This window comes from Phaenicophaeus curvirostris, chromosome 7, assembly GCF_032191515.1.
Source record: "Phaenicophaeus curvirostris isolate KB17595 chromosome 7, BPBGC_Pcur_1.0, whole genome shotgun sequence".
NCBI classification, from domain to species: Eukaryota; Metazoa; Chordata; class Aves; order Cuculiformes; family Cuculidae; genus Phaenicophaeus; species Phaenicophaeus curvirostris.
Window position 1 is genome coordinate 38,345,683 of NC_091398.1, and position 20,909 is coordinate 38,366,591.

Consider the following 20,909-nt stretch of genomic DNA (forward strand, 5'->3'; position numbering starts at 1 on the left):
TCTGTGTGTATTTGCATCAGTTTTGAGGGTTGCTGCTCGGTAGGACATCTTTACTTTCTAGAATGCCACAAATTTCTATGAAAACACTCTGAACCTCTTTTTCCATGTCTTCCTTAGCACATGAATATGGTTAAAAGTGCTTTCAAAGTACATAATTTCAGAATAAAGTTTTAATTCATGCTAAGTCTATGTCAGTAAAGCACTACTTAACTAGCTTGTATTGTTTGTATTTGCTCTTCCATACTCTTTGAAGGAAAACTGGACCTTTTATTCTTCCATATTCAATTCATACTCATGTTTAGGAGAGATAGAGCTATAGCAGAAAATACACAGAGAGAGAGAGCACTCTATCTATTGTATACGTTACACCCTAATAAAATAAGTCTATTTATGGAATGAGCCCACATTTCCAAGGGACATTTACATGGTTACATGTTAGAAGAGCACTGGAGGAACACTGCAACCATACCTTAGACAAACTAGAGATCCTCAAGCAAGAAAAAATAGAACTACTGGACAGGTTGGGGCATCCTGCAGAGCCTTTGTAGCCAGGCCGGCCTGAAAAGTGGGAGCTCAAAGAAAAAGAAACTGCAAAAGGAGCTGAAAGAACACTACAGTAAATTAGAGAGGATCATGATAAAGCTGGGGAAGCTGAGAAAGCAAGTAAGTCTCAGGGAGTAGTGGCCATTGATCCTACATACCTCCTTCTTGAGACTCAAAAGCCTGAATAATTTGAAGTGTGTTTTCAAATTTGTTAAATCTCTAGAGTTGTCCATAGCTAGGAGGAGAAAAGACAGAACACCTGCTGAAGGCTGGAGTCATGCTTGGCTTTTACTGACACAGTCCTTCCCACAAATGTCTTACAGGCAGAGGAGAGCACAACGTATTCTGGAGAGCCACAATTGCTCCTTGGATAACCTCCTTCTCTCCAAAGGAAAAGCTACAGTGGCCATTACTAATTCCTTGAGAATGCATCTTTGGGATACAGAGCATCTTCGGGGTGGCCTTGAGAGCCTGTGGGCTCTTTGCAACCCAAATTCCACTCAACATCTCCCTCCATGCTGCACATTACAAACTTGTATGAAAAGTTGCATTTCAAAATCTGGGAAGCTGGAGATGCTGTCCCTTGGAAAAAAAAAAAACAACCTTTGCATGAAATTTAATCACCTGGGGGTTTAAACTCCAGTGAGAAGGAAAGAGAAGCTGTTCTTTTACAATGCTTCCGACCACATTTCGCGTGAAGTCTTTAATGCACTTTTTCAGGTATCTCGCGTTATGATGCTGCCTCTGCAACCTGTGCAGAGGATCAAAATCTCAAATATGCTTTTCAACATTTTGAATGCAAACAGGCGTCAGTCTTCTTCCATGTAAATATTTATTAGTAAGATTTTTGCACGGTATAATTGAAGCCCCACAGTTTTTAACAACTGCGGCTTAAGAGGAAAACTGACACAATGTAATGTTTTGTGTCCCCTTTTTTTTTTTTTGTCTGTGCAAACCGGTCACTGAAAAGGTGCAAAGCGCTGGTAAAAGTACATTTTCTAAAATTCAAAGCCTTTTAAGAAAGGTACACAATGCAAGAATACGCAGCTGCAATTTTAAAAAGGCTACTGTTCCTTTAATGCCCAGCTGGTCCTGAGATGTAATAAAATTGACATATTGATTCCTTTGAATTTACAAATGCCTGTTTCATAAACTCCATCTCCAAAGCCTAGGCATCTTTAGAGCAGTGTCATTTTTTTTCTCCAAATGGATCAATTATGTGCCCACGTAATCCTGTTACCTGTGAAATCCATGCATACTTCTCCCATTTGCTGCAGTTCCCAGGCGGACAAACTTGCATTATGTACGCATAAACAAACAGAGCATTTTCCTGATATTAGGGATTGTTTTCAAAGTGAAAGGCAATCTCCTGGGTCTTTTACTCAAAAAAACATACATAGTGCAGTGTTCCTCCAAGTAACCTCGCTGCACTATGTGTATAATTATTACACAACACAGCAAATCATTAAAAAAAAAACATTGAGTCCCGCTATCTCAGATGCTTCGACTGCAAGAAAGCACCAAGACTTTGTAGCCAGCCCTCATTTTTCTGTTGAATCAAACTTTCCCATTTCTTTACCACCTTCTTTATTTGATAATTATCGCCGTATCTGTAAGGAAATATTTTTCATCAGAAACATTCCTGTGTGACTTAAATACTGGAAAAGCCCCCAAAGCTGCAAAGTTTGCTGTGGATGTTTGGGGCTTTTAAATTTTATTTCTAGGATAATTCATTGTCTCATAGTGCTGAGCACCTTTCCATCGTTTACACAAACACACACAGAGTCAAGCAGGCATTAACCTGCAAACCTACCACTTATGCATATAAATGCATCACACATACAACTACTCCCATATCCCGTGGCATATTATTTGTATGGATATATACCATGCACATAAACACATTTACAAACACACACACCACGCGCAATCCTCAAATATAAGCAGAGAAAAAGGGAATAAATGTGTTTTTCTCTGTATATGAATTCTTTATAAAGTACCGTGTATATACATAGATATGAATTCTCGTTTTATTCTTCCAGGCTGTGCTGTATCTGATTTTCTACACTTCACTGGGCAACCAGCAGTTCAGTTACACTACACTTGCACTGTACAATTTGTCTCTAAAAGGTTCCCAAAATTATGAAACATCTTGTCTGCTGCATGACCTGCTCACCGCAGTGCCTCAGCCCGAGGTGCATCCACACATATAGAGAGGATGGCACTGGAAAAAAAAATATATATATTCGATGCTTGGAGCCCATACAAGTGGCCCAATACACCCCTGCCATTGTGCAGGAGTGGGTTTTAAAGATAAATGACTGCATGTTAACCAGATTTGACATGCTGCACAAAAGCAGCCACCTTTGGTCCCATGACACAGCCAAACAGAAAAAACAACAAGCAATCCTGGCAAAAGATGTCTGACGTGAATAAAAGCCTAACAATTTGTCACATAGTCGTTACAAAATGTTCCAGGCTTTGGGGCTTGCCATGGGACAGCAGCGATAAGAAGAACATAGAAAAATGAAGGCTGAGGGTATTGGGGTGGCAGAAGAGTTAAAACTCGAGGAAAGCGCCGGTAGTTACAAAGGGAAAACAAAGAGGATATTTTCATTTGGCTCTTTCCGAAGACGCAGACACACACACACAAAAAGCTGTAATTAATTAAATCAAGAAGCTCAGTTGTTTTGAGAGGTGATTGAAATCTGACATGCAAAGTAGAAATATTTATGTTTACTTTCTATTTTAGGAATCCCAAAAGCTACTTTTCCTTCACTGCACTTCCCTCCACTACAATGGCCATGGCTCAGTTTATCAAGCAGTAAGCACTGTCTGTTCGGGGCCAAATCCTGCTCATGTTTCTCATGGCGTTTGGTCTTTCCTCTTAGGAACAGGCCCAGAAAACTCCAAAGATGCAACTAGGGGTGAGGACTGAAGAGTGGCAGCAGAGCAGCACCTCATCTCCTGCTTTCCTTCAAGTTCACGAGACAGGAAATAAAAAGTCCAGACTTAGGCTCGGTTTCATGAGGCTGCATTTCCAAACTTGAGCTTTACCCTACAGTTTTTCAATAAAACCAGCCATAGGCATCGACCTTGACTTTTCTGATCTGTATCCCACTGAAGTCACCCTTGCACTCTCAGCTACTGCAGTCAGGTTCGGATTTACACCTATGCCAGCTCACTGGTATTTCGATATATTTTTACAGCCCCTACTCCAAAATAAGGAGTTCAAATGCATCAGTGCAGCTGCTTGCTAAGCTCCACATATCGGAGCTTACGTTTTGAAATACCTTTCAGTCAATAATCATCATTGCTTCAGTGATTATCGTTAGCTTCTTTATATTCAGTGGCAGAAAATGGGGGGGAGGCGAGGAGCAGTTAAAAGCAATATTGTCTTCTAAATTAAGATAATCAGTTGTATAATAAAGTCCAAGAATTTGGTTATTAAAAACATATATTCATAATTTTCTCAGTCCGGTTCCTTGGCATCCACTTGCCCTCTGACGAAACAACGAATGATACTTGTTCTTCTGCAGTTTCAGAGCATGGCAGAGTGTTTAGAGATATTAAGCTCTGCAAAAGCCCTGTGAAAGACTTGGGCTGTATTTCCCCATCTCACAGGCAGGGAAAATGAGCACAGAGAGGTTAATTGACTTGCTGGAGAGCACACGTGGCACTTGATGCTGCACTCACCTTCCCTAGCTCTGTACCAGCAGAGCGGGGACCAGGAGAGCATCCTACCACAGTACCAACCCATACCCTTTGCCCGGCCACGCTACAGCCTCCTCACGGCATCACAGCGGTCCAGCACGGACCGGCACGGCGTGGGCTTGCCCTTGTCCCTTCGTGGGTCTAATCCCTCCGCGGGGCTTTTTGTATGAGCAAATTAAATCACATCGAAATCGCCTCTAGAAGTGCACAGGGCTTATCAGAAGGAAGAAAAAAAAAAAAAAAAGACCACAACCAAGTGTCAGCCAGAAGAAAAGTTCATTATTGTATGTCAAGGAAAAATTAATAGAAAGGGCTTCAATAGTTAAATTACATGGCTAAGCCAGCCTTTCTACAGGAAGATCAACTTGCTTTAATTAAAGCATGTGATGTTCAAAAGCCATCGTGCGCGTGTTTTACAGCAACCTGATACCAACACCTGTACGGCCCCGCTCAAAAATTCAAACTGCTTTCATATATTCCAGCCCAGTGATCGACATTACCGAAAGTCCAAGTTATTTTTAAATCTAGACAGGGATAACTAAGTGAGGGCTCTCGGTGGAGTTGAACATGGGGACGAGGACTGTTCAAATCATGGAAATGTCAGTTCCAGCAATGTGTGCTTTGGATTTCTCTTTTTGACTGTCAAGAAGATTTTAAATCTTTAATATCTGTTTGTTGTCAGGTTTGCCTCCAGCTTTTTGCATCTGCAGGTCGTATTTTTGTGTTAGGAATTAGCATTTCTCATTTGGTAGCTCAAAGTTGAGAGAAAGCACCAACATACCGATAAACAAAGTTCATCTAAGGGAAAATCTCTGTATGCATAACCTAGTTAACAATTCTTTTATGGTTGCAGAATGAAATTTGAAATGCTTGTTTGAAAAGAGTTTTTACTGAAAGCATCGGTACTGCCGAGGCTTTTCTAGCGTGCTGTACTAATTTTAAAGAAGAAATCATTATGATTTCCATGCCATATTAGCATCTCTTTTATTTCACAGTATCTGTGCTGCACTATTTCAACTCACTGCAGGTTGCTGTTACTTTTTTTTGATAAGGCATCGTTTAAACACATACCGTAGCTGAAGACATTTGGGATTACCGGGCACTTCAATTGACATTTTTGGCTTTTGTAAAGGATCTTAGCCAAACATTTTGTTTAGGTAAACTCTGGCTGATGCCATGACACACGTAATATCACTCCTCAAAAAGTGCAAAACTGATGCATCGTGCCATCTCTGGCAGCATTTGTTCAGCGTTTGCTGCGAATGGGGAGGAAAAAAAAGATACCAAATGCATGGATTGATTTTCAAATTACCTCAATATTTTGAAAACATTTTCACCTGCATGCTGAGAATGCTAAGAATAGGCAGGAAGGCAATTGTGCATTTGCACAGCCTCCACTGCATTCATTTATAAATTACCTCATCACTGACTGAAATTAACACTGATTCTTACAGGCAATTTCTCAATTTCCAATGCTAATTACATTTTTTTTACTTTTAAATTCTGTACCACCTGTTTTGGGCAAGACATCTTAGGCAGCGCGACCGCATTTAATCACAATTTTAATTAACCGCCCTGTAGATGTGAAAAAGAAGCAATTATAATGTAGATGAATGATGATTTTTCTGCATTAAATTGTTTTGTTTCCCTGGTATGTTGATTGTAACACAGCACACAAATACAGTAACTGTACAATTTTTTTCTATTGTAATTTAGTAATTGTTTTTGGAAAACCAGTTTGGGAATGAGTGACTTCATCTGTTTACAAATTGATTGATACTGTTAACTCACTGATTGCTGCAGCATACATTTTGTATTGCACAGCCTAGCATAAAATATAATTAGGCATGCACAGACTTTGCAGCACCATTTTGGAATCTGAAAATCAACTGTAACCGAAGTGTGTTCTCCTTGAGCATCCTAGTATCAGCCGGGGCTGATGATATGATAATCAATAAACAATGGGCTTTCCCCATCCCGCTGCTGGTAGAAACCCTTGGATTTAATCTGACAGTGTCACAGCATAAGTTTTTGGGTAGCGCTTTGCCAGGCCTGAGAGCTGAGGGCGGGCACGTCTGCAGCTTGGCCAACTCCCTCCCATCGCTCTTGGGAAGGAGCAGGCGAGTGATGGAAAGAAACAATGATGGCAAAAAGAGCCGTGGTTCACAAAGCCCAGGGATCGTTACTGACACACGTGTGCTGTAGCACCGGCGATCTCCAGCTACACGTTACAGGGGGTTAAGATCTCGATCTGACTCATGGCTGGCAGATACATATCGTCCAAGTTATATATATCCCCGCGGAGAAGCACGGAGACTGTACCCATTGGAGGAAAAGCCTGCTTGCTTTCCCAGGGAGGGAGGTCACACTGGAGCGGGAAGGGAGCAGATGTGAAGCATTAGCTGTACCTAGTCTGCAGGAGATGGTGGCACCACCACCATGCTCTGCCAGCAACCTGGGAGGGTCCTGCTGGTGTTCTCCCAGCTTGGGGCTATAAATCCCCCAGTACAGATGGGACAGGGTGCAGGAACGTGGGGAGAAGTGCACCTCGGTGGTTACCTGTGCTGCCCGTGGCGGCGAGGGGACACCCCCAGAAGAGAGATGGTAGCTCTTCTCCCTCCTGATCTCATGTGCAATCCATGGAGTCGAGGTCTCCATCAACTAGGACTCGCCAAGAGGTGAGAGGCTGCATCCAGCCCCTGTGGTCCCCACTGCCACCAGACCTGTGGTGTCACCCCCAAGAGACCAAAACTAGGACACTCAACCGAAGGGATGAGACAGTGCTGGGGCTGATTTCCCTGCTGCTACCCTCCATGGGGACACGGGGATCACTGTTGTTTGGAGACATCTTGGGGGGTTCCTGGTCTCATCTGCTGGCCTGCTTACTTTATAAATATTTGTTAAGAGGGAAGGACATAAAGTCTACTGTTCAGTAGGTGATTTTTGTAAGAATCCAGCTATCCATACATAAAAGGGTCTATTATCTCACTGTGGAAGAGATTTACATGCATAACTCCCATTAACTCTTATGGGACTTAGGCACGTAAATCTCTTGTGCATCTAGAGAAGAATAGACCACATAAGGTCTTGTGATCTATACTGCTAGTAGGTTTAAGTCCCTTTCATTTATAAAGCTATACAAAAATTAACCATTAAAGCTTATTCCGTGCAAGCTGTCCCCGTACATATATCACCCAGCCCTCTGTTTGAAGTGCTGGATGTAAACGCATACTGAGAGAAGGTACCGGAGAAAGCAAGCCCATTCATTTCAGTTAGTAAAACTGTCATAGTTGAAAGGAAGCAGACTAAGGGCAGGTAGAAAAATTGTACAGGTTTTGCGCAGCAGATTCAATTTCAGATTTAGGTTCTCGACTGCACTGTTTGGAGAAGGAATACTTTCATTTTGCTGAATGCTCCCTCCTCCCCCTCCTTCCCTCTCTCCCATTCCTACTTATAGCCCTCAAGTAAAGCACCGTGGCTTGGACCAAATAACCCTGAGAGGCCGAAGCGATACAATCTTTACACAATCAAACCGAGATGCTGCATCTACTAAGGGAAAATAAATAAATCTTTTATTTCATAAACTTGTTTAAGCTGAAATGTTCATTGGTAAGCCTGTAAAAGTGGCAACATCTGTGCTCCTGCTGGGATTTGATGTCTCACCACAAACCTTTCCATAAGCACTTTGTCTCTGATAGGAAACAAAGAGGAAAATACCTGATCCCCAGCCTCAGTTGGGCAGCTCCTTCTATCTTCACGCCCTGACCTTCGGAGCATTCCTCTCAGCCATGAGCTGCTTCCCAGGGCTACCTCCACCATAGAAGCTGGCTAACTAATCTCTTAGCAAACACTTGCAGCAAACCTGAAGAGGGTTTAAAAAGGCAACGAAGATGGAGAGAAAGAAAACAGAAAAAAAAAAAAACCCAAAAACTTTCTACAGATAAAGCCTACAGCATCTCTATAAGAAGAGAATCAGAATCTAAATATAGCTCCTTATGCTCGTGTTTTCTCTTGATGAACTGCTGAGGTACAAAGTTGTGGCCATCTAATGAACATACCTATGTATTATATATGTATATATATGTATATATTAATCCATTTTCCCGGTCCCTTCCGCTAACCTGCCATAACCCAGCTTGCTTTATTTCTGCCTGGCAATAGTCCTTTGACTGTGCTTCCAGGTATTTGCAAAGAGCTGCTTTTATCACAGCAACACCACTGGGATGATATGGTACTTGAAAAGTCCATCCTGCCTGCCCTGCCAGCACACGGGGTAACCTCTCGTTAGGAGCTTATGAGAAAATCCACTGTTGAAATAAATAACAACTCTCAACAAATGATCAAAGAAGAAATAAATCTTTTACCCTTATAAGACTTTTTAAAACTGAAATCCCATTTTTTAACTGGATAACAGTTAAGAGGCTACCGGCCACCTCTTTTCCTGGGAGCTACGTTTTAAGTGTTTGCTGCATGCATATTGGACAGACAAATGGATCTGTAGTTCTTGGTAGAAAAAGCTTTTAAAATAAAGTTTGTGTGCAGTATATGAAAACATATTGTTTGGAATTTAAGTTCTAATATCTAGGAATAAACAGAGCATTAAATCAAGCAAAACTGTGACAAGGCCAATATGCACATGGATGATGCCAGCGAGGCATCTCCAGCCCTTTGTTCACAGCTTAACAAAACTGTGCCGTCACACCACTTTAGCTCAACAGTGCCTGTCGAATGGGCATCAGCAGATCAGCCAATGCCTGTCACACACACAGCTGAAAAACTGTTTGAAAGCAAGGCTTACTTTAGCACAAGTCTGGTAGGAAAAGTGAGAGGGATTTTTAATCATCTGGTAAAGACTACATATATATATTTAGGAGGGGAAAAAAAAAATATTGCCAGCGCTCTTCCCCAGGAAAGTAACACAGTTTTGCTCTTTTTCACCTTTAAGGAGGGAAGGGGTCTGGCGGTGTTGCCCGTTCCTTGCTGCGCCGCTCCCTTCCACGCTACATAATATTTGGAATCATTTTCAAAGAAGTCGGAATCTGTCGGGGCCGGGGGAGTGTCACGGGGAACGATCCCGATGTGGCCAATAATCTATTAAAAATTAAATTTCACACCGTTCTACTTGGAGCCCCCACCCTGTGACAGAGGGTAAACGAAGGAACGTATTTGAGGAAATGTTTGGTTTGATTCTAGTGTCATTATCTTTCCAGAGGAACATCTCTCTGGGTTGGGGGTGGGGTGGGGGGGAAGTTGAGTTGCTCAAAATATGTTTCCATTGGTATCAACAACCTTCGCTTCACAGACGCAGAGCATCAACGCCGCGCTGCTCCGCAAAATAAGCTTGTTAGCCACAGCAACTTCAGCTCAGCACTTCTCCCTTTGTTTTACAGCACCTTTTCCCCGCTCTTCGGGTGGGATTTGGGGTTTGGGTGGGTATTTTTTTTCCTTCCCTTCTCCAACCAGCTTCCTGCGGGTCCCAGGGGGGAGGATGGAGGGGGAGCAGGGGGAGCAGGGGGTGCTCCAGCCCCGGGTGCTGAGCCCTCTCCCGCTGCTGTCAGCTCGCTGCCTGCACTTTAGCTGTCTCTTTCCCAGTCCCTACCCTGTCAGTTTCTGGCCTGCCAATTCCAACTTGAAGCTTGACTGGGCTGATTTGATGCAAATACCTCCAGGGAAAACCCTGAAACTGATGAACAGTTATGTCAAGTCGATTTTGCACCATCGGGAAAAGGTAACCTCTGCGAGAAAAAAAAACAACAAGGTTAAAGAGACAAGGGCTTTTCACGTGTAATACCACTGCTGCACATCTCGTTCACTGTTTACCATCCCTCAGAAATTGTAACTGTCAGAATTAGTCCTAATTGCAGATGCGAAAGCTGCCATTATAATAAAAACAGAGGCAGTGCAGGCATTAAATGTAGCAGCCTAATTTGTGAGACTACTGAAAAGGTAGAGTAAATGAATATTTCATTACTTTAATTACCAGGGACTACTCTTTTCTTGCTGTCTTATGATAAGTGTTGCTGTAACTAGCAACAGCAAACATCCACTAAAACATAAAGTGCAATAATAGTACTGCTGTCAGGATCGCTGCTTTAAAATACGAGCGGGTGGAGGGGGAATGGGGAAATAGAACGGTTTATCTGTTTCTTCGAGGTCCGCACGAGCAGGAGATGGAAACTCGTTTAACGTCAAAAAACAAAGAGGCGAGTAAACAGGTTTTAGTCAAAGAAAATAATGGCCCGGAGGAGAAGGAGGGGGGGAAGCTGAGGACACACTCGGAATCCCAAACCCAAGGAGGAGCGGCTGGCAGAGCGGAGCAGCTTCTCCTCCTCCTCCTCCTCTCCCCTCGCCGGGAGCGAAGTTTGGGGCTGGAACCCCGCGGGCTGGAGCCGGGGGGGGGGGGGGGGGGGGCGAGGAGAGCGCCCCACCGGCGTTTTCTCACCTCGCCCCGGGGAGGGCTGTGCCGGGTGACAGCTCCGAGCCCCGCTCCTGCCCCGTCCCCCCCTCCTCTCATCCTCACAGAGGCGGTTGACACCTCAGCCCCGGGGACGGGGGAGGGCGATGCTGCTTCTCACCCCCACACCCCCCCCACTCCGCCCTCCCCCCGAGCGCCTGCGGTCGCGTCCCCAGCGAAGGATGCTCGAGGGGGGGGGGGGGGGGGGGGGGTGGCGGCTCCGCGCTCGGCCCCGGGGCTGCTTTCCCCCCGAACACCCGTCCCCGGGGGTCCCCGCGGGGTTTTGGGGGGGTCCCCGCGGGATGCAGCCGGCAGCATCCCGGCTTAGGACGGAGGATGCTCGGAGCGCCCGCCCCGACGGGGATGCCCTGCCGGTCCCCTCTGTCCGAGCAGCCCCCCCGGTCCCCTCTGTCCCCTCCGGGTGCCCCCTGCCCGGCTCTGAGCCCTCCCGAGGGGGCCGCCGGCTCTCCCAGCCCCGGCGGGGCCGAGGGAATGTGCCCCGGCTCCGGTAAACGACGTCCCTGGAATCCTTTAGCGATGGATGTAAAGAGAGCGAGCTGCCTCGACTTTTCCACTTCACAATCATCGCTCCCGTTCGCAGCGACCTATTACTCTTCCCAGTCCTCCCTAAGCATGTTCCCCGTCACGCTTCCTACGCTCCGTCCCGCTGGGCTCTCCAGAAACATACGTGTCGAGTCGCTGCGCCTCGCTCCTGTCCCCATTCCCTGTCCTCGCTCCTGTCCCCATTCCCTGTCCGAGGAGGCAGCAGCTCCCCGCTGGCCTTTGTCCTCCCATCCATCCAACCCAACTTTCCCGTCAAAGACCCCAAAAATATGCGAGGCTCGCGCTGCCGCTGAGAAGAGGGACAAAGTTTAACTTCCCTGTTGGCAGCCGGAGAATAACTCCCAGGCAGGATTCGAGCAAAAGATCTGATTTGCTGAATTCTGCTCTTTGAGTCGTATTTGTGTGTTATTGCTACTGCTAAGGTTGTTGCCAACCTCAATTAGATCACAAATGAGATCAGTTTAATTCAACTCCCAAACTGTGACCTGACCATGGTCTGAAAGTATTCAAAAACGCGCTTTAAGCCTTCCTTTGATTTCGAAAGGAGTACTGCATGCTTGGTCATTCATACAAATAACATAAAGCGTAATTATGGGATGATTTGGCAGATGACATTCCCGCCAAACGATGCTCCATGCCAGATATTGTAATGCTGTGGCTGCTGTCCTGGTGCTTGAGCGCACGGCACCCTTGAGTAAGGTGGGAGTAATGGGGTGTGTGTGATGTTGAGGTGTTTAAATGCACTTGGGGAGGCAAACGCAACAGCAACGACCGCGCCGCATTAAACCCCCCAGTTCGAAACTGCTGTATCACTTGGAAGGGAAGTGGATCCGCACTATCAAATCACCAGGAGGCTGCGACAAAGGGAGCTTGAAGCTTGACACGCGGGTAACAACATAGCAAACACCTTTAATTCTGTCATGTCTCATACCCTTTGCTTTCTCACACATTTGTGGCTGCTCTAACATTGACACCTACACTTTAAAAAAAAAGAGAGAAAGAAAGAAAGAAAGAACCTTCTACAACAAAAATCCCGAAATGAAGCAATCGTACTCAAGCCAAAAAAAGAAACACCTGTAAAGTTATTCTTATGCCCAGCAAAAATAACTAACTTATTAACTCCTTTTTCTAATGGCTCAGAACAGAGCAGTAAGAGGCTTTCTCAAAGTTCACTTCTGGGAATGCGAAGCCCGGAGAAAGATGATGGTTTTCCTTGAAACCCTGGGAGCCTGGAGTTAATGGGAAGCCACTCGTACAGGTTTGAGGGCGTAACTTCTCAGCTATTTTGCTGCTCGAGTGTGAATCCTAACTTCGCCTTCCTGTCTGTCTTAGCACTGCTTTGAGCTTTCCTAGAGAGTTTTTGGGATACGTTACGTATGTGGGGGTAGATTCAGTGCGCACGGGTGCACGCTCACATGTATAGATAACCCCCAACTGATGGAGGAGGCTTCCCTGGTGATGCCTCGTAGCTCTTTCCCGGCCCTGTGTCTGATGGATTGAGCCTGAAAGATTCAGCTGCCACCAAGTCGAAGATGTGTCAGGCTGAGCGGCTGCTGTGGCTTCAGCAGTGGCACCTCCTCGCCTGCGCCCCCTCCAGCCGCCCCCTCCAGCCTGGTACCTGTGGGGCCGGCGTGGCCTCTGCCCTGCGAGGCCCCAGAGTGCACAAGGAGTTAACGCTTTTTCCAGCATTGCTGGGTAGGTTAATATCACAGCTGCTTGGTAAAGCATTATCCAGCACCTCACTTAACAAAAGCCTGCTTTTGCAAACAGACTCCTACTTTTCCCCAAGTGTCCAAAGGTGTTTACTGAAGTAAATCTGCCTAAATCCTCCATTGCTTGGGTCATGGGGGTGGTTAGGAGGGTGGAAGGTGTAGAGATAATCTCTTTTTGTAAATTCTGCAAATCTTCTGGGAAAAAATCAGGAATCTGTGTCACATGCTTCTGTTCAACCGGTAACATCTCGGTTAGCGTGCTCCGTATGAGTGAGATCTGCCACAGCAGCTACAAGAAAATAAGACATCCCTCCCGCTCCTCATTGTTCAAACTGTTCTTCCCTCTCGACGTTGCTTTAGCACATTTAATCTATTTGCTGATGGGAAGGGAGGGGGGGACCTGTTAGGATCTTAAGAGTGGTTTCTAGAAGTTTAAAAAAAAAAAAAATGACAGTTTGGTCGGCAGGAGATAGTGTAGTTGAAAACTTGTCACTTGAGATTTCTGCACTACCCTGGTTATTCCAACACCAGCAACTGCATATTACTTTTTACATGTTGCAAATAGAGGCAAACAACACGGGAAATTTTGACAGCTCTGCCTGAAAGGGCTTAAATACTTCTCAGTAAGCAGGATCTGGTTATAAATAAACCTTCTCTTGGTGAGAAAAAAGTGTCTATGACCAAAGACCTCTCAATTTTTACAAAAACTGGCTGATTAAAAGCAGGGGAGAGCTTCTGAAGAACAAACCAACAGGCAAATCTTGGGGACTGGGGGACACAGGGTTGAGGGGGACAGGCAGAAAAGGCCCACGAGCCCCCACAAGAGAGCCCAGCTTCGGAAACTTGCCCGAACCTCGCTTTCCTTCTTTTTCGTGTGCACTTTCTGGTGCCGCTGGGGCTTTGCTGAGTGGCTGCTGTTCTCCCTGTCGGGCCGCTCGCCAACCTTGGGGACAACCCTGTCACCACCACCAGCACCACCAGCACCACTGCCGGACACCCCCTGGCCTTCAGCATCGCCCTGCGGGAACACCCTTCCCCAAAAATATTTTATATATATATATATTTTATATATATATATATTTTATATATATATTCAATAAGGGATTTTTTTGCCCCACTAATCCCACGTCACCCCCAGCCACCCCCTCTCCCCAAGGTCACGGTGGGTAAACAATAATAGTAATTAAAGCAAAATAATAGGCAGCAGTCAAGAGCTGAGAGTACACACACCTGACCCTAAGTATAACAGACTTCTCCGAGTAGAATTTGATCCCTCTCTGACACTTTCTACCTCAAGTGTTAGAGCGAGTGGCCATGAATAGTACAGGCATGCCATCTTGTAACACTATCTGCCTGTCAGAAGAGCCAAGGCTGGGAAGAGCAGGATCTATATAAGGCTTGTAACTAGGGGAAGCCCAACAAACAGCTACAAACACCTAAGTTATTTTACTCAGCCTCCACCCTTCTGCTTTTTTTCCCCCCTTCTTCTCACTCTCTTTTTTTTTTTTTTTTTTTTTTTTTCCTTTTCATCTTGGCTTTCTGTTGCAGAATGCAAATGTAGCCTGCCGGCGGTGAATGGGCTGAATTGTGATTAAGAAGAAGAAGAGCTCCTTTCTTTGTTCTCCCCTCAGGGGATGTTTACTGGGAGAGACACAGCGGATCAGATATGAAAGGCATTCAGGTCAGCATTGATGTGAGCGAAAGTGAAATCATACCTAAGGCATTCAAAAGACCGCCGTGTCAGGGGTTCAGCTAACGGTGCATCTACTGTGTGTGTCTTCCCTGTTAGGCACAAAAAAAAAAAAAAAAAAAGTGTGGGGGGAAATATCTCTCCACAAACAGGCATTTTTTTTTTAAAAAAAAAAATTACAACAAAAATTATATAGAGAGAGGAACAGGAAAAAAAAAAAGTTTTCCCGAGCAGAAGCTACAGGACTTGGTGCTCTTCTCCCTTATGGATCACGGACAGAACAGGTCAACTTGAATTAATTGTACCTCTTGGGATCAGGATCATTTTTAGGGGAAACGGGTCTCATCTGAAACGTGAAGCATTATTTTTAGGTGTACCTATACATACCATAACTATATCTACTTAGCGTACGCACACATAGGTGTATATCCATGTATACATATGTCTCTATATATGAGTTTCAATAAGCTATGTGGCTTATTTATTCAGACACGGAACAGGATCAACCATTTCTTGCCTCCCTCAGAAGCAACTTCAATGATAAAGACGGTGTAGCATATCTAACCAGCACAGCACACCTTTAAATGTGATCTCTTATTGACTTGGAAACTCCTAGAAACACTTTGCTGAAAGCTCACAGTGCAAGAGGACGGTAACTGCAGGCATAAGAAGTTGGTGCACAGCTACTCAAGTTAAACTGATTCGAGAAAAAGTCTAGGCGTTGCCATTTTTTTCATTAAAAATGCTAGGTGAAGAAATATTGGATCCTACTTTTCTTCTTTCTTTTTTTTTTTAAGTTTATACTTCTCACACCCTAAATATTCTCTCTAATAGACTTTCCAAGCAGTTAGCTGACGCTGTTGGCATAAACAGAGATATGTAAATATAGAGGAAAAAAATAGCAAATTACAGTTAAACATGCAAAGAGTTAGGAGGTAGCTGCATTTACAGGAGCTGAAATGAAAACGAAAACGAGAAATCATTTAAAAAAAGCCTAAAAAAAATAAGGGACGGGACTGGATGTCTTGTGCAGCAACCATCCCCGCTGTTCTGTGTTTGTTTCCACCTTCAGAACCTTAGTTAAAATATATTGTTTGTCTAATGCTCACATCTGCTTTAATGGTGACGTTTAATTCTGAAATATTTTCAACTAGTGTTTCTGCATCACAGATTTCTCTCCTTTTTCTCTATACTCTAAAAAGACAACTAAAGAGCAATCAAAAAGGTGTCTGACTTGGCCATTCAGACAATTGCACCCTTGTGGGAATGCTGGAATGAATGGTACAGTGGACACCCCAGCACTATTGACGTTATAAACATGTAAATGAAACACATTAGGGCAGACAATCAATTGTCTGTGAGCACTGCAAACCTGCACTCCCTTTCTGTGTGACAGGCACAAAATAGTGTCTACCTTGGGAAGCCATGGTCTTGGAGAAAAAAAGGACAAAGAGTTCTCTTTCACAGAGGAGAAAATGCACCTTAAAAGCACTGGGATAATGCAGATGCCAAAAACTGTTGTGAGGCGAAGAATTTCCTATTTCTTGGAATGAATGTGGGGCTGCTGTAAAAGAATCAACACCCTTCTTTCCACTCTAAAGGCAGACACACATTTTTCTTGGGGTATATTACCAGCCTGTCCTGGAAGCTTGCTCCTCAGTCTTCCAGATATTTTCCCTACCTTGGGCAGTTGGCTATGTATAGTTATCGATAATTAACTTGCAATGGGTTCCTTAATTTTTTTTTTCTTTTCAAACATGGCTTTTCCAAGCATCAAACGTATTTTCTTACAGCAACTAGAAATTCCTCCAAAAGTTTCCTTTGCAGTTAAGCAAAAGCCAGTGGGTACCGAATGGTCATGAATGGCAAACAGTAAATCAAGCCCTCATCTCCAAATTCGCCGGGGTTTCTCGAAATTCAGAATAAAAATAAATAGATCAGCCTTGACACAGAAACCAGCCTCCTCTGCTCCGTGTCACAGCTCAGTCTGGACATGAATGTGCACCGAGAAAATGTAGCTGGAGAATCGTTACGCCCTGGTCACTCGCAGTTATTGCGTTAATTTTTAATACCTATCTCCAGGTGCTTTTCTAGAGGTAGCACATTTGTCTCCCTACCCAATAACCAACTCGCCAAGTAATCTGCTCGCAACGGATTCCCAGCCCCGCAGAGGTCTGGGGGAGCAGGAGCGCCCCAGGATGCCCGCTCTGCCTTGTGCCACCTGAATTTCACAAAAAGCAGCTTTCCTCCTCGCACCCGAGCCTCAGTCTAGCTACCTCCAAACTTCTCCAGGCAGGGAAGACAAGCCTCACTTCCCACTCACTAAAGGCAGCAGGCAGGCTTTTTTTTTTTTTTTTTTCCTTCTTTCTTCCCCCCCTCCCCTCTTTTTTTTTTTTTTTTTTTTTCAAGTGGGAAGTGAAGGAGGTTTTTTCCCCCCTTCCCCAGCATCCCCGACAGGAGGGTGGGTGGGTATCTTTTTGGGAAAGGCTCTGAGCAAGTATAATCGCGTCTGGCTTGTTTGGTCTGTGTTCTCCCTCGGATCAGACGCCCTGAAAAGCATTGAACTTTCTCCCTTTTTCTTTACAACTGGAAGCGAGATGGCAAAGGCATCAAAGAGAGCTGTTTACTGAAACTTTGGAGTAAATTAGGTCCAACTTCGCCCCCTCCCCCCCCCCCTAGGGATTTTCATTTTATTTCTGATTTTTGAGGAGGGGAAGGGAAGGAAGGGGGAAAGAACCCACCACAAGCCCACAACAAGCAGGAGGGAGGCAGCAGCTCCGGGGAGGCAGCGCAGGGCGCCTCGCTCCGCACCCGCGCATCCCCCGCCTCTCCGGGGCACCCGTGCGGAAAGGGGGCTCGCTGCCCTCTCCTCCTCCTCTTCCTCCTCCTCCTCTCTCCTCCTCGACTTTTCTCCCGAGTGAAAGTGCCGCGGAGTGAGTCAGGCGCTGGGAATCATCTGACTGGAGCTCCCGGAGCGCCGCCGCATTCCTGGGCTGCCGCTCCGCTCCGCGCACCTCCCGCCCCGCTCCCGGGCTCCTCTCTCCTTCCCAACCCTCCCTCCTGTCCTCCCCGGGGGGGATCGCCCCTCATCGATCCCCACAGCGCCTCTCCCAGCTTTCCCCCCACCCCGCCTCCTCCCCGCACTCCTCTCCTTGGAGCCCGTTATCCTGGAAAACCCCGAGCTTTCCTCCTTCCGACCCTATTTAGCTCCGCTGTAATTTTATCCAGCCCCGCTCTCTCATCCCAAGCCTTTCCCATCCTCGCACACACGCAGGGACACTGAGGCATTAGTTGATTATCCTGTTTCTGTAATTTGTAAGTGATTGCACTCGCACTCCTCTCGCTTCCTTGAGGACCATCCATATCTTTTCTCTCCCTCTCTCTCTCTCTGTCTCTCTTTTTTCTTTTTTTTTTTTTTGATGGCTTTTAAAAATTTATTTTGGTTCTGCTGCGTTTCTAAGGAATTTCTGTCTGGGTTTGATAAGCATCACCGTTTCTGGTGTTATCAGCAAAGACACAAGCTCAGAAGTGACATCTTTTCCACGAATCCAGGAAAGGAGAAAAATCCACTCAGTCCAGATAAATCCTGGGCAATTCCCAACGGGAAGGGCATTGGATACGTGCTTGTCGAGAAAGAGAAAATGAAAAAAAGAAAAAAAAAAGCAAAAAAAAAAGCCAACCCTAACAGAACCCACCCTCGCTCGTCTACTTGCTTCTCAGAACCAAGACGTTTCTCACTCAGATATGAATGAAAGAAACAAATTGTGGAGCACAAAGATAAAAGATTGGACAGACGAAAAGTCAAGAATCCTATCCCCCTCCCTGTCTTGGCCAAAGCAAGACGCCGAAGGGAGAAGTTGGACCTTTGCGTACCCAGCGCACACACTTGGGATGAAGTTTGCAGGATCTTTAAGCGGTTACCTTAAAAATCGCAATTAAACTTTCGACTCCCAAGTGTGGTGGCTTCCCAAGTTAGAGCAGCTCCGTGAAAAACACACTTTGGCGTGGAAGCAACAAGAATCTGTGCCACCCGGGTCCATCCGTGCTCCCAAGGACCTGGCTGCAAGCACAGGGCGTGCAGGCAGCAGTCCTGCTGTCCTGGGCAAACAGAGGCATCCAGCTTTTTATTTTGGGGGGGGGAGGAAGAGGTTGCGACTCAGGTCGTGCTGAGAAAATATTAAACACGTAGGCGCATCCCTCATCCCAGAGCATGTGCTGGGTTGAACATGCTAAACTAATAATCCTGTCAGAAAAAAAAGCAAGGAGGCTGGAGAAGGAGCAGAATAAAACCCCCTCAACCACTCGGAATATTCTTTACTGCAAGAGAGCACTCCTGGATGCGTTGCTTTAAATCTCATTCTCTTTTTCTCTCAAAAATGACTGTTTAACATAAGAAAAAAGGCTACTTGACACAAAGCTTTTGTTATCCAGTTGATCAGCAACGTGCTTTAGATACTTGTAAGGGGAAAAAAGCCCCACAACAGACATTGATTTTAGAAAATCAATAACCAACATTTAATAAAAAGAACAGAGGAAACACAAGAGAGGAGAGGGAAACATTACGTGTAATTTTAATGTCTACTAAATTACCCAGAGATGAGGGGAAGGGGAGGTCTCCTCTGTGAGGACCACCTTAAATAATGACAGACACAAGAGTAAAGGGTGGCGGTGGAGGGGGAGAGACTTTAAAAAAAGATAACAAGAAACGGATCCTTGGGAAGCTGCTGGGAATATATTATTTTAGTTGGGGTTTTTTTGTAATACTAAGCCAAGCAAATAGATCAAAGGCAACACAAAGGGAAAAGCCAGTGTAACATAACGAACAGTTTCTGACTAAAATTCCTCTATCACTCCCCCATATGGCTCGACGCCTCCACCACAACAAGAAAAAGACACACACACACACTCACACACACTCTCTCACACTCACAACCTAGAGAGAGGGAAGGGGAAGGGGAAGGGGGGGGGCAGGATCATTTGTTTCTAATCAACATTCTCTTGTCTTTGTGTTTTGTTGTTGTTGGGGGGTGTGTGTGTGTCCCGTCCCCCCCCCCCCCTCTCTTTTACTCCCCCTACTCCACTTAAATGAAGTAGCTGAGCTAGAAGCGCACGGGTTCAGGTTCACACAAATTATCTGCCTTCCTCCGGCTCCTCGAGAGGAAAAAAGTTGTTGGAAGTGGGGCCGGGATGGCCGGGCGAGGGGCTGGGGAGAGAGGCGGGGGGGGGGGGTAGGCTGGCGGCGGGGGAAGAGACTTATCAGCCGGAGGAGAAAGGAAGAAACTGAAGGGAGGGGACGGGGAGAGCCGGAGCCGGAGGGACCCGCACCGGTGAAAGGTGCCAAACGCGAAACGAGCCCAGAACAGCGCGTCCCGCTCGGAGCCCGGGGGTGGGGGGGGGGGGGGGAGAGCCGAGGGCACCCGGCTCATTAGGGTTATTAATTATTAGGGAGGAGGAAGTTTCATTTTCGAGCCCCTAATCGTAATAATAATAATAATAATAACGATAATAAGAACGAAGAGAGCGAGAGAGCGGCCGGCTGGCCGGGGTTCTCACGCTGCCCGGCTCCTCCCCAGGGGGACCCCGGCGCCCCCCGGCCGCTCCGCAGCCCCCAACAAACTTTGGGGGGGGGGGGGGGCGAGGCGGCGGGGCGCTGCTCCCCCCTCCCCGACACCTTCTCCTCCTTCTCCTCCTCCTCCTCCTTCTCACACGCCCCCCACCCTCTCTGCCCGGCGCCCCGAGGGACCGGGGGAGCCCCGGAGGGCGCCGTCCCGGTGTGTGTGTGTGTGTGTCCCCCCCCCCTTTTTCTTCTTCTTCTTCTTCCTCCCCATCCCGCCAGCGGTTTCTCCCCGCAGCCGGCCGGCTAAAAAAGTTTCCCGAGGGGGTGCCGCTTACCGTTTTTCCTGCGGGGGTTGGCTTGTTTTCGCCTCTTACACCTGGGGCCATCCGCCATGATCTGCTGCTTCATTGATAAGAGTGGATCAGATGGCAGTAGTTCGCATGGGCTCGGCTCCCCTGATTATTCAGCAGCAGCAGCAGCAGCACCACGCAGGCTCTATGTGAACGACCAAACACAGCGACAAGGTGGGCATCGGGATGTCCCATTTAAACGCGGGGCGCCAGCGGGGACCCCGGTCCGCACCCCGACAAGGACCCATCCACGCACACGCCGGGGGAGGTGGGACGCGGGCAGGGAGGGCTCCCCCCTCTCTTCCCCAGCCGGGCTGATTTCTTC

The 20,909-nt window shown here is 46.3% G+C and overlaps 1 protein-coding gene across 1 annotated transcript in view; it reads right to left on the reverse strand.

Moving 5' to 3' along the window:
- The window catches only part of ZEB2 (zinc finger E-box binding homeobox 2), a 111,207-nt gene extending 90,524 nt beyond the window's left edge, over positions 1-20,683 (reverse strand). Inside the window, exon 1 of the mRNA XM_069861593.1 lies at positions 20,570-20,683. Within this exon, the coding sequence (XP_069717694.1) occupies positions 20,570-20,642 (73 nt within the window). The 5' untranslated portion in view covers positions 20,643-20,683. The remainder of the gene's footprint in view (positions 1-20,569) is intronic.
- Positions 20,684-20,909: the final 226 nt, after the last annotated feature.